Genomic DNA, 16,176 nt, shown 5'->3' on the forward strand with positions numbered 1-16,176 from the left:
CCCCAGAAATCGGCCCGAACCAATATGCTCAATTAATATTTGACAAAGGAGGCAAGAACATACAATGGAGCCAAGATAGTCTCTTCAATAAATGGTGTTGGGAAAATTGGACAGATATATGCAAGAAAATGAAACTAGACCACCAACTTACACCATACACAAAAATAAACTCAAAATGGATAAAGGACTTAAATGTACGACAGGAAACCATAAAAATTCTAGAAGAATCCAAAGGCAACAAAATCTCAGACATATGCCGAAGCAATTTCTTCACTGATACAGCTCCTAGGGCACTTGAAACTAAAGAGAAAATGAACAAATGGGACTACATCAAAATAAAAAGCTTCTGCATAGCAAAAGAAACCATCAACAAAACAACAAGAAAACCCACTGCGTGGGAAAACATATTTGCCAACGTCATATCTGATAAGGGCCTAATCTCCAAAATTTATAGGGAACTCATACAACTTAACAAAAAGAAGATAAACAATCCAATCAAAAAATGGGCAAAGGATCTAAATAGACACCTTTCAAAAGAGGACATTCAGAAAGCCAAGAGACATATGAAAACATGCTCAAAGTCACTAATCATCCGAGAGATGCAAATCAAAACAACAATGAGGTACCATCTCACACCTGTCAGACTGGCTATCATCAACAAATCAACAAAGGACAAGTGCTGGAGAGGATGTGGAGAAAAAGGAACACTTGTGCACTGCTGGTGGGAATGCAGACTGGTGCAGCCACTATGGAAGACAGTATGGAGTTTCCTCAAAAAACTGGAAATGGAACTCCCAAAGAATTTTTTTAATACATTGATCCAAATTCTAATAATCATGGGTATAAGAACTTTAAGCCATCTCAAAGTAAGTAGTTTGCAGACATCGTAACAAAGTTCACTAGCATATCCAATATTATGCAACTGTAAGTTAAATGTTTCTATTAAAAGATAAGTGTTTCTATTAAAAAATAAAACATCATTCAAGGCCTTTGAGAACAGAATCAAGGTGCATGTACAGTAAAAGGATGGAAAACTTATGTCCATGCATCAACTTTTATTAGTTTTAAATGATAGAACATGTACATGTTTCTATAAATCCATCAAATCATTAAAAATGGCATGGAATCACCCTGGCCAGTATTGCTCAGTGGTTGGAGTGTTGTCCCATTCACTGAAGGGTCACATGTTCACTTCCTGGTCTGGGCACATACCCAGGTTTTGGTTTCTAACCCCGGTCAGGGCATGTGCTGGACACAACAGATCAATGTTTCTCTCCCACACTGGTGTTTCTTTCTCTCTCTCTCTCTCTCTCTCTCTCTCTCTCTCTCTCTCTCTTTCTCTCCATCTCCTTTCCTCTCCCTCTAAAATCAATAAAAACATATCCTCAGGTGAGGATTTTTTTAAATGGCATGGAATAAGGAACGATATTAAATTTAAACAGGTGAGTGAAGATATACCTGGTCTTTGTGAGAATCAGTCCACCTTATTTGGTGTGGCTGCTCTATGGGAATCACCAAGCAAAGTGCAAGCCTTGTCTCATAATATTTTTTCTGCTGGTGTAGTGGTCAGGATATTTAACAAGTGATCATGCTCAAAACATTAACTTGTGAATTAAATCCAAATAACCATAGAAGCAATCCAATTTACTTTATAGGGTTAGAAATGTAGAATGCAGGATTGTTCAGTAGAACTTTCTATAATTATGGAAAAGTTTGCATCTGTCCTGTCCACACTGTAGCCACTAGCCATATGTGGCTATTGACACATGAAATGTAGCTAATGAGGTTGAGAAACTGCAATGTTTAATTTTATTACATTTCAATTATTTTTAATATAAGTAGACACATGTAGCTATTTGCTATCATATTTGACTTCAAGTCAAAAATACTAATAAGAGATAGGCAGACCAAGACTTTGCTTGTAGTGTGATATTATTTTCAGAGTTTCATCTATGTGTGATAATTAATGTGATTTGTCTGAGAATTATAATGTCCAGATGTGACACAGGCAGGGTTAGTTTATTTTTACTGTTCCAACCAAAAGATATAGACACATTTGCTATTGACTGAATGTTTGTGTACTCTCAGAATTCATGTTTAAACCCTAATCCCTAATGTACTAATAATTGGAGATAGTGTTTTTGGAGGTAATTAAGTCTTGAGAGAAGTCCTCATGATGGGATTCATGCCATTATAAGAGAGCTTGCTTCCTTTCTTTCTCTACCACGTGAGGAAACAGGAAGAGGACCCTTACCAACATCCAACCATGCTGGCACTCCGATCTCAGACCTCCCAGCCTCCAGAAGTGTGACAAGTAAATGTTTGTGGTTTAAGCCACTAGTCTATAGTGATTTGTTATAGCAGCCCAAACTGACTAAGATGACATTCAAAGCTTTTGAAACATTTTTCCATAAAGTAACTTCTACCAGCATTGTATGAGAACCTATGACTACTTTGTTTTGAGGGTGTTTGTTTGGCTCAGCACTAGCAAACCCCATTTGTTAGTACTTCCTATATGCACACTAGAATTCCCAAGTATAGTAGTTTTACTGCCTGGGGTCAGGGAGTTTTACATGCTGTGTATTGCAGGATCTATAAAAATCACTGGCTTTGTTCCATGAGATACAGGGTGTATTGTTGTACCATTCTTCTTTAAAAAAATTTTTTTTATTGATTTCAGAGAGGAAGGGAGAGGAAGAGAGATAGAAACATCAATGATGAGAGAGAATCATAGATCGGCTACCTCCTGCATGCCCCCCACTGGAGATAGAGCCTGCAACCCTGGGCATGTGTCCTGACCAGGAATTGAACCATGACCTCCTGGTTCATGGGTTGATGCTCAACCATTGAGCCACCCCAGCCAGGCCCATTCTTCTTCTATGAGGAAAGACTCTAGCATTGAGTTGAAAATCTAATTAAATTAAATTAATTAAAATATTTACTTAAACCAGCTATATTGTTCCTCATGACGGTCATAAATTATAAGTCGATGAAGACCCTTTATCAATTATCTATTGCTACATAATGCTGCATAACAAACCACCCCAAGGCTTAGTGGCTTAAAATAACAACTCTTTTATTTAGTTTATAAATCAGGAGGTTAACTGGGATGTTCTGCTATTCTGAATTGGATATGACTCATCTCAACTAGGCTTGCTCATGTATCAACAGTCAGCTAGTGGATTGACTGGGGACTGGCTTATCCAGGATGACCTCAACTGAGAGGTCATCCTTTTTATGCTCCATGTTATCACTCATATATTAGAAGGCTAACTCAGGCTTGTACATATAGTTGGGAGAGGATTCCAAGAAAATGAATGGAAATAAGTTAAACCTCTTGAGGCCTAGACTTGAAACTAGTAAATTATAAGGTCAATCCAGATTCAAGACATAGGAAATAAAACTCTACCTCTTAATGCGAGGATCTGTAAAGTCATATTTCAAAGAGCATAGACATAGGGAAGGGTGGGGAATTGTGAAGTCTCCCACAATCTCTAATTAATAGTACTAATTTCCATGTTGTAGGCAAATAATATTCTCTAGGAATGCATATTGGCATTCGGGCCAAACTTTCAAGGAAAAGAGAAGTTATTACCCTAGGACAGTGATGGCGAACCTTTTGAGCTCAGCGTGTCAGCATTTTGAAAAACCCTAACTTAACTCTGGTGCTATGTCACATATAGAAAATTTTTGATATTTGCAACTGTAGTAAAACAAAGACATATTTTTGATATTTATTTTATATATTTAAATGCCATTTAACAAAGAAAAATCAACCAAAAAAATGAGTTCGCATGTCACCTCTGACACGCGTGTCATAGGTTCACCATCACTGCCCTAGGACCTAATGGGCAGAAATAAATATGAATCTATCTCAGTTTAGAGTATCTTAATCTGAATCAAATGATAATAGACCAATCTTATCAAATCTTACATAGTAACGTAATTCAAAATGGAAAGTCCATGAAGCTTGAAATCTAATCATGAAGCAAATCCTATATAATAAAAGGGTAATATGCAAATTGACCCTAACAGCAGAACGGCTGAGAATGACTGGTCACTATGACACACACTGACCCCCCGGGGGGGCAGACGTTCAATGCAGGAGCTTCTCCCTGGTGGTCAGTGTGCTCCCACAGGGGGAGCTCTGTTCATCCACAAGCCAGGCTGACGGCTGCCAGCACAGTGGTGGTGGTGGTGGGAGTCTCTCTCGCCTCCTCAGCAGCACTAAGGATGTCTGACTGCAGCTTAGGCCTGCTCCCTGCTGGCAAGTGGACATCCTCGGAGCGCTCCCGGGGCCTGATCCCCCGGGGAGCAAGCCTAAGCCAGCAGGTGGTCATCCCCCGAGTGGTCCCAGACTGCGAGAGGGCACAGGCCGGGCTGAGGGACACCTCCCCCCCGCGAGTGCACAAATTTTTGTGCACCAGGCCTCTAGTATATTATAAAAATTAGTACCAATCTAAAATTTGTAAATGGTGGCCTCCAAGCTAATGGAGCAAGAGTACTCATGCTTGAAGATGCAAATCAAAATGACAATGAGATACCATCTCACACCTGTCAAAATGGCTATCATCAACAAATCAACAAATGACAAGTGCTGGCAAGTATGTGGAGAAAAAGGAACCCTCGTGCACTGATGTTGGGAATGCAGACTGGTGCAGCCACTGTGGAAAACAGTATAGAGTTTCCTCAAAAAAATAAAAATGGAACTCCCATTTGACCCAGGAATCCCACTCCTAGGAATATATCCCAAGAAACCAGAAACACCAATTAGAAAGGACATATGTATGCCTATGTTCACAGCAGCACAATTTACAATAGCTAAGATTTGGAAACAGCCTAAGTGCCCATCAGCAGATGAATGGATTAAAATACTGTAGTATATCTACACAATGGAATACTATGCTGCTCTAAGAAAGAAATAACTCTTACCATTCACAACAGCATGGATGGAGCTGGAGAGCATTATGCTAATCAGAGAAAGATAAATATCACATGATCTCACTCATTTTTGGAATATAATGAACAACATAAACTGATGAACAAAAATAGATACAGAGACAGAGAAGCATCAAACTGACTGTCAAACTTCATTGGGAAGTGGGGAGTAAGAGATCAACCAAAGGACTTGTATGCATGCATATAAGCATAACCAATAGACACAGACACAAGGCGGGTAAGGGCATGTGTTGGGGGATGGGGGGATAGGGGAGGTAAATAAGGGGAAAGGAGACATATTAATACTATATGTAATACTTTAAACAAGAAAAAAAGAGTACTTAAGCTTGGAAGTATTGAAATTTTGTCACATCAGACAACCTATCATTATTTTATAAGTCTTGAGCTATTGGTCAGCATAACAAATGCTATCCAAATTCTTTCATTATGTCTTGGACAATAATGAAATACAAAGGTATATTAGCTTTAAAAAGCATTGTGCCCATCTGATCCCAAGTGGTACAAAGAATAAGGAGAGAAAGTAAAATTATGGCTGTAAATTCATGAGGTTGTATAAAAGGTTGGTGAGGACATCGTGAACCTGGTAAACTCATACAGGTGATATACTGCTTGCCACAGCAAATCTTAATATCGCCATATTGCAAGATAATGGTAATACATGTTTTTAAGAGATCCCAGAACTGTCAAGTTTGTGGATGACATGAGGGAACAATTTAAAAGCAGTAAAAACAACCATGAAAACTTTTTGTACCATATTCACTGTTTATTTTTTTATATAAGAAGGAAATTGGAAGCAAACTAAATGTCCAAAAACATAAGAATGGCTAAGTAATTATAGTGTTTTCATTGAGTAGAATATTGTGGAACTATTAAAATGGTTTTTATAAAGACTATGCATCAACATTACAAAAAGTAAAGTATAATTCTACGTGAAAATAAGACACAGAATTATATGCACACTATGATTATAGCTATGCAAAACAAAATGATAAAAGTGCATAGAATTTCATGCAGTGCTAGTAGGAGTTGTCTTTGGAACTCCTTATTTTTGAAAGCCTTAGAAATGTTTATATCTTTTCATTGAGTAATTCAACTTCTGAAAATACATCTCAAGAAAATGATCTGAAATGTAAGAAAAAGGTTTAGGAAGAAGAACTGTTATTATATCACAGCAGCTTTTTCTTTCTTTAATTTGTGAAGAATTCTAAACAGCCTAAATGTGTAGGAAGAATGCAGTGGTTAAATAAATTATAGTTTATCTGTTTGCAGAATGTTATGCAGCCATTAAGAATTTTAAAAAATGTAATGACAAAGATAAATTGATAAATTTAAAAGAAAAGGCAGTGTTCATTTTAAAAAAGTAGTATATAAAATAATATTGCTACATCACTTAAAATTAAATAGAGAAAGATAAAAGTACACCACATTTTAATAGTGTATTTAGTAGAAATATATGTTTTAAATTAACAGTGATTATCAGTAGTTGCATAAGGGCAATTTCTAAATGCTCTTTCTCTTTATTATGCTTTTCCATACTTCCAATTTGCATATGGTAAAGCATATGCATTGCTTTGATAATCAGAAAAGAATTATAAAAGCTACATAGGAAAATATAAAAGAAAATATCTAATTGGCATTATGTAATGGTAACTGGTGAAGTGTCATGTGCTTGTTTTTTTTCTAATTTTCACATCCTGGACTGTAGTTATTTTAAATTTATAATTTCAAAAATTATGAATTTTAATTATATCACCATGTCATATCTTATTTACTTTCTGGTGAGATGTGAAACTAATAATAACACTTTATATTCTGCTTGTATTATTTCATTCAATTCTCATAACACCTGTGTGAAGTAGAAATTATCATGTTACAGTTGGTAGAAATTGAGATGCAGAGGTCCACTAAGTCATGCTGCAGATACTTAACTGAACCAGTGCGGGACCCAGTGGTGTGTTTCAAATGCAATACTCTCGCAGTTCCCATGGAGTCCTCTAGCAATTCTCATCAGGCATGATAAAGCACTATGTCCTTGCAAACATGACCCAAATGCTGTAAGCAACTAAGATGTTTACTGAAAGAGAATGACTTTGATTTGCTTTATAACTGCTCTTTCTACTGTCTTCATAATGATTCATGTTTTAGAAGTTAGTCTTCAATGTTTCAATTAGTGCTTTTCTAACACATCTCCAATCCCTTGATATTCTCAACTAATTAAGCAGTGATATACAGTATTTGTATGAAGTACTATTTAATTAACCACAGTGATTCCCAAATTATTCAGCCTGGGTTCAGGACCCTTAATATTCAAACTGACAACCTACTACACATGACTCTTTATTTAAATAGTGACATCTGAGATTAAGCTCAATAAAGGTTTCTATGATACTGCAATGTCAAAACTTTCTAACACACCCAAAATGACCCAATTAGAAGAGATATACATGAGTGAGAAACAGTAGCTACCAATAATAGTATGGAAAGGCTATTTCCACTTCCTCACACTAATTTTCATAAATGTGTCTGCAGTATTCATTTGAATACTATGAAATATATTTGATACTCAAGGATTCAACTAGGTAAGATGATAAAGTGAAAGTTTATATTGTTCTTCAATAACATGGAAGCTAATTTTATAGAACTACTGAGATTAACACTGAAGAACATGAAAGTATACACATAAATATAGAATAGACAAACACTGCTAAAGATAAAATTCTACAATTTCTGCAGCAGAAAATATCAATAAGTTTGATGAATTAGTTCCAAATAGAAAAATTTAAATAAGCCTTTTGCCTTCCTTAGAATTAAGAATAAAGAGAAATAGTTGCTGAACTTGACTCCAAGATGAAATGCAAACATAAACATGCTTATTAAGGGTTATAATCACATAAGAAGATCTTAAAAATAGCTTTGAAAGTCAAACATAATATATAAGAGTAATTAATAAATTTTCAGATTGTTAATTGCTACTGTGAACGTTAACCAAGACTTTGCATGACATTAGACTTCAACCTTGACACTTGCATGTACAATGACATGCAGTAGTATTGTACATGGCCACAGAGTTCTCACTTTTCTTTGAGAGCTCAGTTCACAAAATATTTTCTTGGAAATCCTCACATAAAGACATACAAGCATCTCTATATATAAAAGCCTAAGCAACTGGTTGACCAGTTGCTATGACATGCACTGACCACCAGGGGGCAGATGCTTAGTGCAGGAGCTGCCCCCTGGTGGCTCAGCTGACCAACAGGCCCAGAAGCAGGGATCACGGCTGGCGAGTGCCGCTGAGTTGGTGCAAGCCTCTCCTGATCTGGACTGACTGGGAGCGAGCCTGCTGCAGGCACAGTAGGGCCGTGATTAGTGGGAGCAGCAGGCAGGAGGGACAGGTGGCACTGGGCTGCTGGTTTCAGCCTAATCCCCAAAGGCCATGCCGAGGGACCTCACTGGTGCACGAATCCGTGCACTAGGCCTCTAGTGTTTAATAAGTACTATTCTGAATTTTTCTAATGAACCACAATGGCAAAGTGGCATCATTAATAGGCATATTAGACTTGTCCAAAATCTAGCTCCTGATTCTTCCCCCACTTGCTTTTCTTAGAGTCTTCCCCATCTCAGCAAATGGTGACACCATCTTGGCTCTTGCAGACTAGAGTCTATATATATATCTATATATCTATATATCTATATCTATATCTATATCATTTCAGAGAGGAAGGAAGAGGGAGTGAGAGACAGAAACATCAATGACGAGAGATAATCATTGACCAGCTGCCTCCTGAACCTCCCACACTGGGATTGAGCCCACAACCCAGGCATATGCCCTGACCAGGAATTGGACCATGATTCCTGGGCCAATGCTCAACCACTAAGCCACACTGGCCGGGTAGACCATAGTCATTCTTGACAATTCTGTCAGCAAATCCCCTCAGCTTTTGTTCAAAATTTACTCAGATTTCAGCCACCTCTCTCCATCACGCTTGCCAATACCATGGCCCCATTCTTACCTGCCTTATTTAGTGGCTTTTTCAATGTGCTTCTTCCTTCTGCCTTTACCCCTCTGTTAAAGTTTAAAAACTACAGAAAGGGTGATATTTTTTCTTCAGAAAAAGCTGGCAACCATGTCTCTGCTGTGCTTAAACTTCCAATGATTTCCACCTCACTAAGAACAAATCCTCAGAAAATCCTCACAAAATCCAGTTAAGTCCTGCAGGATCTGTACCCTTCTGTGCCTCTCTGATTTACCTCCTACTCCTCTGCCTACTCACTGGCTCCAACCTGCCTGGGCTCCTTACTGTTCCGCTAAGCCAGGCATGCGATGCTTCTTTTTATTCTCTACTCCCCTTGCTTGAGATGCCCGACCCCGGTGTTCACATGACTCACACCCTCACAGTCTCCACATCTGCAATCAAATGTCACCTTCTCACGGAGACGTTTTATGGTCATTCTCTACTGCAATCTCTCTATCCAACCTCCCAATCCTCATTCTTTACTTCTCCAATGCTCTTTGGATCAATTGAAGAATGTATATTTTTAAATTTATTTTTGTTTACTATTTATTTCCCAGCCTTAAATGTAAGATTATTGATTTCACTTTTTTTGCTTTGTTTGTTTTCTGCATTTCCTTCTCCTAAAGCCTTGCACATATTAGGTACTCAATAAATTATGGTGAATGAATGAAAAATATTTTATTTTAAAAATAAGAGTCCTTAACTTTTATTTTCTTTAAATTGACTCATTGCATTCCTACACTGAGAGAATATAAATTAACTCATTAGTTGGCTACTAAGAAATGACTGAGATTTCAATAAATGTTGTACAAGATTCTATGAGGTTTGCAAGTGCTATCGATCTTTAAAGATCTCACAGTTTAAGATTGAAAACAAAATTCATTAGGGAAAATTTAGAGAACAATAAAAATTATATATTACTAAATACTAAGTCAAGCATTGTGGTATTGAGGAGATATGCATTTGGATTCCATCGCTGAAATTAATGACATGCACCTAAGGAAACTGTTGCCAAATCCACCCTCAATGTCTTTATTTTGCAAATAATGTGAAGGCACTAGGTAGTTTATTGGTTCATTCGAGTTTTTAATTTCTGTTGGCCTATTAGTTGAGAGAAAGGAGAAGTCAGTTGAGATTCATGTGTGGAAATGCGTTAGCTGTTTGGCACCTCTCTTCCCCACTTCCTGGCTCTCAGCCTCCCAAGAAGCCACACTGAGGATGCTCTAATAATCGTGATTGACTGAAAATACATGCACAACAGACAGTTTCCCAGTGAACCCTGCTGAACCTCGGCAAGTCAGACATATATCACAGAAGTTAAATAGATGGGTGTTTTAAATAATTTCTAATGTCAAAGTGTGAATATTATTAACACTAGAAATATTTCATGTAATTTGCCGTCTTCTTTTCTTATAAAATCTCACTGTCTTTGGTTATGATTTATCTCTATATCATGTGTATAATGTGTTTTGACTTGCCCAGAAAGCAAGCCAAAACACATTTCTAGGTCTGGCGTCATAGACTCCCTTCCCTTCCCTTCCCTTCCCTTCCCTTCCCTTCCCTTCCCTTCCCTTCCCTTCCCTTCCCTTCCCTTCCCTTCCCTCCTCTCTCTCTTCTCTCTCTCTCTCTCCTCTCTCTCTTCTCTCTCTCTCTCTCTCTCTCTCTCTCTCTCTCTCTCTCTCTCTCCTGTATACATTGTTATGCATGAGGGTTGTAAGTATAGATGGGTTCTAGACTTCTCTGAATAATATCTCCTCAGCTTAGTGAAAGGAAATACATGTTATACAACTATGCTACAATATAAATTTATATATATATATATATATATATATATATATATATATATAGACAACTGGCTCTGAATGGCCCCAAGGTAGATCAAGGATAATCTATCTTTGCAGCATGGACAGGGGACAATAACAATAACAATGTCTCTATGCAGTAACGATAATACTCATAAAAGTTAGCATGTTAAGACATATAAATTATAGTAGTTTTGGGGGGAGGTCAGGGATGAAGAGGACATTGTGTGGAGTGCACCTAGCCCCTGAAAGACCTGGAACAATGTGCCAGGAAGCAAGGCACAAGAAGCTCCAATTTGTATTGTCATTCCAGTTTACAAATGAGGGTTCAGAGTTTCTTGCCACCTATGCCCACATATACCCATGCTGGTGGTGTGGCCCTGGGTGACATTATTTCATCTTCTCCTGACTTGTATATTGAAGCAATTCATAAAGAAGAAAAAAAAGGATCAAACTAATGCTATATATATATATATATATATATATATATATATATATATATATATAATCTGTGGCTAGCATCTCCTAAGCATGCCTGCTATAAAATTTCTTCCCTCTGGAATACCTGAATTCTCAGTTCGCTTTTCCTTTACTGATGTTACATCTTCTTGTCATTTGCCCCACCAGAGACCAAAGCAGTTCTTTCCAGAATATAGAAACATGATCTCTGGGGCAACACACACACTCTCTCCTCACTCCAGCTATTTTATAAATTAATATGGCAATTTAGTCTTTGCATCGCCAGCCTTAGCACATTATAACTCTCATTCAGCAAGCTGTGATGGGGTCATAAGAGATGACCACACCTCTAAGTTGTGATTTTGTGAACATGAGTTACCTGTGCAGATTCTCTTAAAGTTGGGATTTTCCAGAAGGTGTCCTGGTAGGCGGCACTGGAACCGGTGTTGCCAGAACTCAGGGAACCAAGGATTCCTCGTATTAGTGTCCAGCCTTAGTTTCAGGAAATAATCATCAAACGACCTGACCTCTGGAGACTGCAGCTTTATCGTGATTCCCCCGTTGGCTTCCACCTCATAACCTTCAATGACTTCATCTCTATCTGCCCATCCATCACTAAAAGAAATCAGGGGTTGGGGTGGGGAAAGAGAAAGATAAACATCTCACAAATAGAGCTCAGAGTTGTGCATGAATGAAACAATTCAGCAAGGCTAGAGTCTAGTTTAAGCCAGCATCGCTACCCATCAATGACATTTGTTTGGCAGAGAGCACAAAGTTGTGAAGTCATAATAATCTTGCTTAATTTTCAAAATAGTGAAAGTGATGATGAAGATGCTGATAGTAACAATTATAAGAACTAATATTTATTGAGCATATACTAGTCATCAGATGCTATGCTACTCATTTTTACTGAGTCAGGAGATGTTCTGGGACCGAGGTGAAACCGGGCTACTATCCAGGCAGCCTGGCTCTAAGCCCAGTGCTCTTTACCACTAGATCACAAAGCCCACCAGTTCCTAGCCAGACCACCAGGAAACAAGACTCAGCAAGGTTTCAAGGTTGCGATCCAGACCATTATAGTAGCTGCATTACATGAGGTAGAATATTGATTTAGCTCAGAAACATGACAACCACAGATTTTGCTCCTAGACATTGTTTAAATTTGCATTGCTTAGAAATGATCAATGCTTTTCCCCTCCTGGTGCTATTTCAAAATAATAGCAATAAAAGAAAACAATCTCTCTCCTCAAAATAAATTATTCCTCCTGTTCATTATATGGGAATTCACTGATATTTTATTCAGTGGGTTTGAATTTTTATTTGTTCACCTTCTAGAATGTTCACATCTGCCATGAATAATGTAACTCCAATTTAATTCAAGGGTATATAGAAGCCAGGCCAACCCTCATGTGAGGGGTCGGGATCACTTTCCAAGAGGGTGTCAAAGAAAAATTGCACTGAACAGAGTGAAATAGGCAAAGAAGACTTTATTCAAGACGATTCCAATAGGCCAAAACTCTGAACTCAATCTGCTTTTAAGTGCTGGGATGAGCTAGTGAGAATGTGCTGGGGGATTGTGAGGGGAGCTTGGTCAATATGATGGGAGCTTGGTCAATGTGATTAGCCATCTGTATTTGGTAATTGCCACTTATCTAAGTTAGGTTCCCACCTTCCCACAGAAACTAGGTTTGGTGATTACGTTTTATAGGGATGGCTCCCAGGTCACTTGAAAAGGAAATTTCATTTCTGTTATGAAACTTGCAAAAAGCTGAGAGAAATTTTATATCTCAAAGGGACAGAGAAAGAATTTACAATGACATGTTTTTGAAAATAAATGCTCTAAGAAAGGGGAAATATATCCACCATTCCTTCCTTCCTTCTTTCCTTCTTTCCTCCCTTCCTTCCTTCCTTCCTTCCTTCCTTCCTTCCTTCCTTCCTTCCTTCCTTCCTTCCTTCCTTCCTTCCTTCTGTCTTTTCTTTCTTCAGAAAACACATAATACCCACTATGTGCCAGGTGCTCTGCTAGGTTCAGAATTCAATTGAGAATGAGACATGCTGTCTTTTGCTCCTACTGTTACAGACTTGTGCAGAAAACACACACTAAACAAGAATTACAAATGCTATGTAGGGAAAGGAGAAGTGACCAGTACTATGGGGAGAAGGGGCCTGGGGACTTAACTTAGTCTGGTGTGTATGTATGTATGTATGTATGTATGTATGTATGTATGTGAGTGTGGGTGGGAGCAGTGGGAGCAGAGTAATTAGAAATGGATTTCCTAAGAAAGTGATGTCTGACCTGAGATTCAAAGGATTAGTCCAGTGAAGGGGGAGGGGGAAGGTTGGCATAGAAGGTTCCTGGTAGATTATCTAATACAGAGGAATGAGCATGGCTCAGTCGAGGGATTTAGAGTCAGTAAGGCCGGAACCTAGAGAGAACAGTGCAGGAGATGTGGGTGCAGGCATAAATCCTAACCCAGGAATGTTAGCCGAAAGGCTGCAGGAAGTCCTCTAGGTGTTGTGAACCTATTTTAACAAGGCCACTCTCTCTGTTCCCTTGTGGTAAATGACTTGAGTATTTTTCTGGCAAGTTCTCTCTATTCACCATCACTGAATATCATGGCCCGTCAAATTGATCAAAAGAAATAAAGACAAACTCTTTTATCTTTCTACATACTCAGTGTGCTTAGAAAACTTCGAAGTACTTTAATTATTCAGATTTATTCACATTTATATCATAACTACATCTACAGCAATTTGAAGACCTCAGCTACAGTTCATGTCATGCTGAAAAGAAGGGTAAAAATAAAACCAGTTAGGCTTTCAAGAATTCTGCCTAAGAGTATATATTTAAAATCAAGGTGACATAACTTGAAGAAAGAATTACTTTTTGACACAAAGTTTGGGCTTGAAATGTGTTTTTCCCCAAGGTTTAATATTATATGAGATGTGTGTGTTCGTAGTCTGAACAAGAAATCCACAATTTTTAAAGTGTACAAAATGAGACTTTTAAAATGTTTATATGCATTTCTTTTTAAAAAATCTATTCTCAGTTTATAAAAGCATGTATCACATCACTAGAAGCAGGATGTGACTTTCTGGTTTTTTTGCCCATCCACAGAGAGAAGCACATCACAGGAGTAAACCTTCGTTTACGAATATAGATAATTATAATAAAAGTCATATGGTTTAGTGGGGTGGGACCCCAAGTCCCCTTTGCAATTGGTCAAAATCCTTCCTCCTCACTGTAGATGACCCCTTTTCCAAAATTAGAGTTGGTGTTAAATCTGAGAGGACATACAATCAAGTAGAACCAGATGTAATAGAGAAAATATTCAACTATAATTAGTTGGTAAATATCTTTATATATATATATATATTGTCAACACATATACTTATATGGTGCTCTTTTGAAATAAAGATAAAAAATTGCTGAGAAATGTCCATAAAACAACTCCTGGGTTTTAAAAATTTTAATTATTTTGTCTACCTCCATTTGTCAGATGTATGTACAGAAATTTTTGAAGGATTCTCTCTGTTTAGTTTTACTGGGATTTTTTAACAAGGATATTGGTTTGTGAACTCCCTGTGAAGCACACTTGTAAAGAGAGAGCCAGCAGCTTGCCTGATACCTGGGGTAGGATTTTTCTTTTACTGGTGATGGTGACAGTGGAATAAACTGTGCTTGACCAGAGATGACCTGCAGCCACCTGCTGGCCCTGTGAGTGGAGTGAATCCTGCTGTGCTGGGTGCTGACCAGCCATGAGCAGTGCTGAACTCTCTAGGAGGCCCATTCATAGCCTCTCACAGCTTCTGCTGTTCCATCTGTTTCCCAATTATTAGTTCTTTTTCCTTTCTGAGGTCTGGAAATAAAATTGCATAATATGGATGAACGGGGTGAACAGTTACCAGCAAGCTGCATCTCCTACGTATTCTTCACAAAATTACAAGACTCTTTATTTCCTATCCCCTCCTCAACATTTACAGTATATGGACCAACTCTTTCACAAGGCTGTTCTTCCTTTCCTATGAAATCATTGTTCTAGTCTCTGCAAAATATCACCATCCAAACATGAATAATAATACTTCTCCTACTTAATAAATTCTGATATTAACAACAGGAAATCATTATTTCTGATGCTACCAATTATAACTTGACAGGAGCTGCAAGAGTGCTACTTTTGTATCATATCAGTTAAAGTAATTTAATAAGCAAATCAATAGTAAGAAACAGAAATACAACAGTATTCATTTAAAAATTGTTCAGAAACATTTTATAAAAACACATTTACATTCAATTAAAAGAATTACAATTGAGGGAGTAAAGCAATTTGATTTGTTATGAGATTAAGTAATTGTGTTTACCTGATAATGAAACTATAATACTTTGAAAGTATTCTAGGATTACGATATAACTAGGGGGGAAAGAAAAGCATAATAAAAAGAATATTTTCAAAACCTTATGTAATGAAGCACACATTCTGTAAATTACAATGCTAATCATATTTACAAAGGTTGAAGAAATGTAGCATAATATAATTTAAGTCAGGCAATGTCAATTGTGGAAAATTTTATGGAGAGAATGGCAGCGTTTTCAATAATAACTCAGACTGGCTTTATTCACTCAATGTTTATTTACTAAGAATCTTGCATGAATTAGGCATTTTGCTTACTGAAAATACATTGCTAAAATGTACAGGCAAAGTCCCTATCATCAAGACTATTACAGAGGTGGGAAGTCTGGCCACTGAATACACAGTAGCCACAGAGAGTTGCAAAGACTGAAAGGAAAGAAAGACAGGTTACAGGAGCACAGAAAAGGGGCAAGGTCTCATGTCAAGGGAGATTCTCTCCAAGGAGAGAGAAGTGACATCGAAGATGAGGCTTAAAGGATGAGTTGCAGTTACATAGGTAAAGAGGGAGATAGAAGAGTGAAATATTTAATG

At 37.6% G+C, this 16,176-nt stretch overlaps 1 protein-coding gene across 3 annotated transcripts in view; it reads right to left on the reverse strand.

Annotated features, from left to right (window-relative positions):
• Nucleotides 1-16,176, reverse strand: part of GRM1 (glutamate metabotropic receptor 1) — a 297,798-nt gene that overhangs the window by 77,445 nt on the left and 204,177 nt on the right. For all 3 annotated transcript variants that reach the window (XM_023750083.1, XM_023750084.1, XM_023750085.1), the window contains one exon: nucleotides 11,613-11,848. In XM_023750083.1, coding sequence (XP_023605851.1) covers nucleotides 11,613-11,848 — 236 coding nt within the window. The remainder of the gene's footprint in view (nucleotides 1-11,612; nucleotides 11,849-16,176) is intronic.

This window comes from Myotis lucifugus, unplaced genomic scaffold, assembly GCF_000147115.1.
Source record: "Myotis lucifugus unplaced genomic scaffold, Myoluc2.0 scaffold_11, whole genome shotgun sequence".
NCBI lineage: Eukaryota > Metazoa > Chordata > Mammalia > Chiroptera > Vespertilionidae > Myotis > Myotis lucifugus.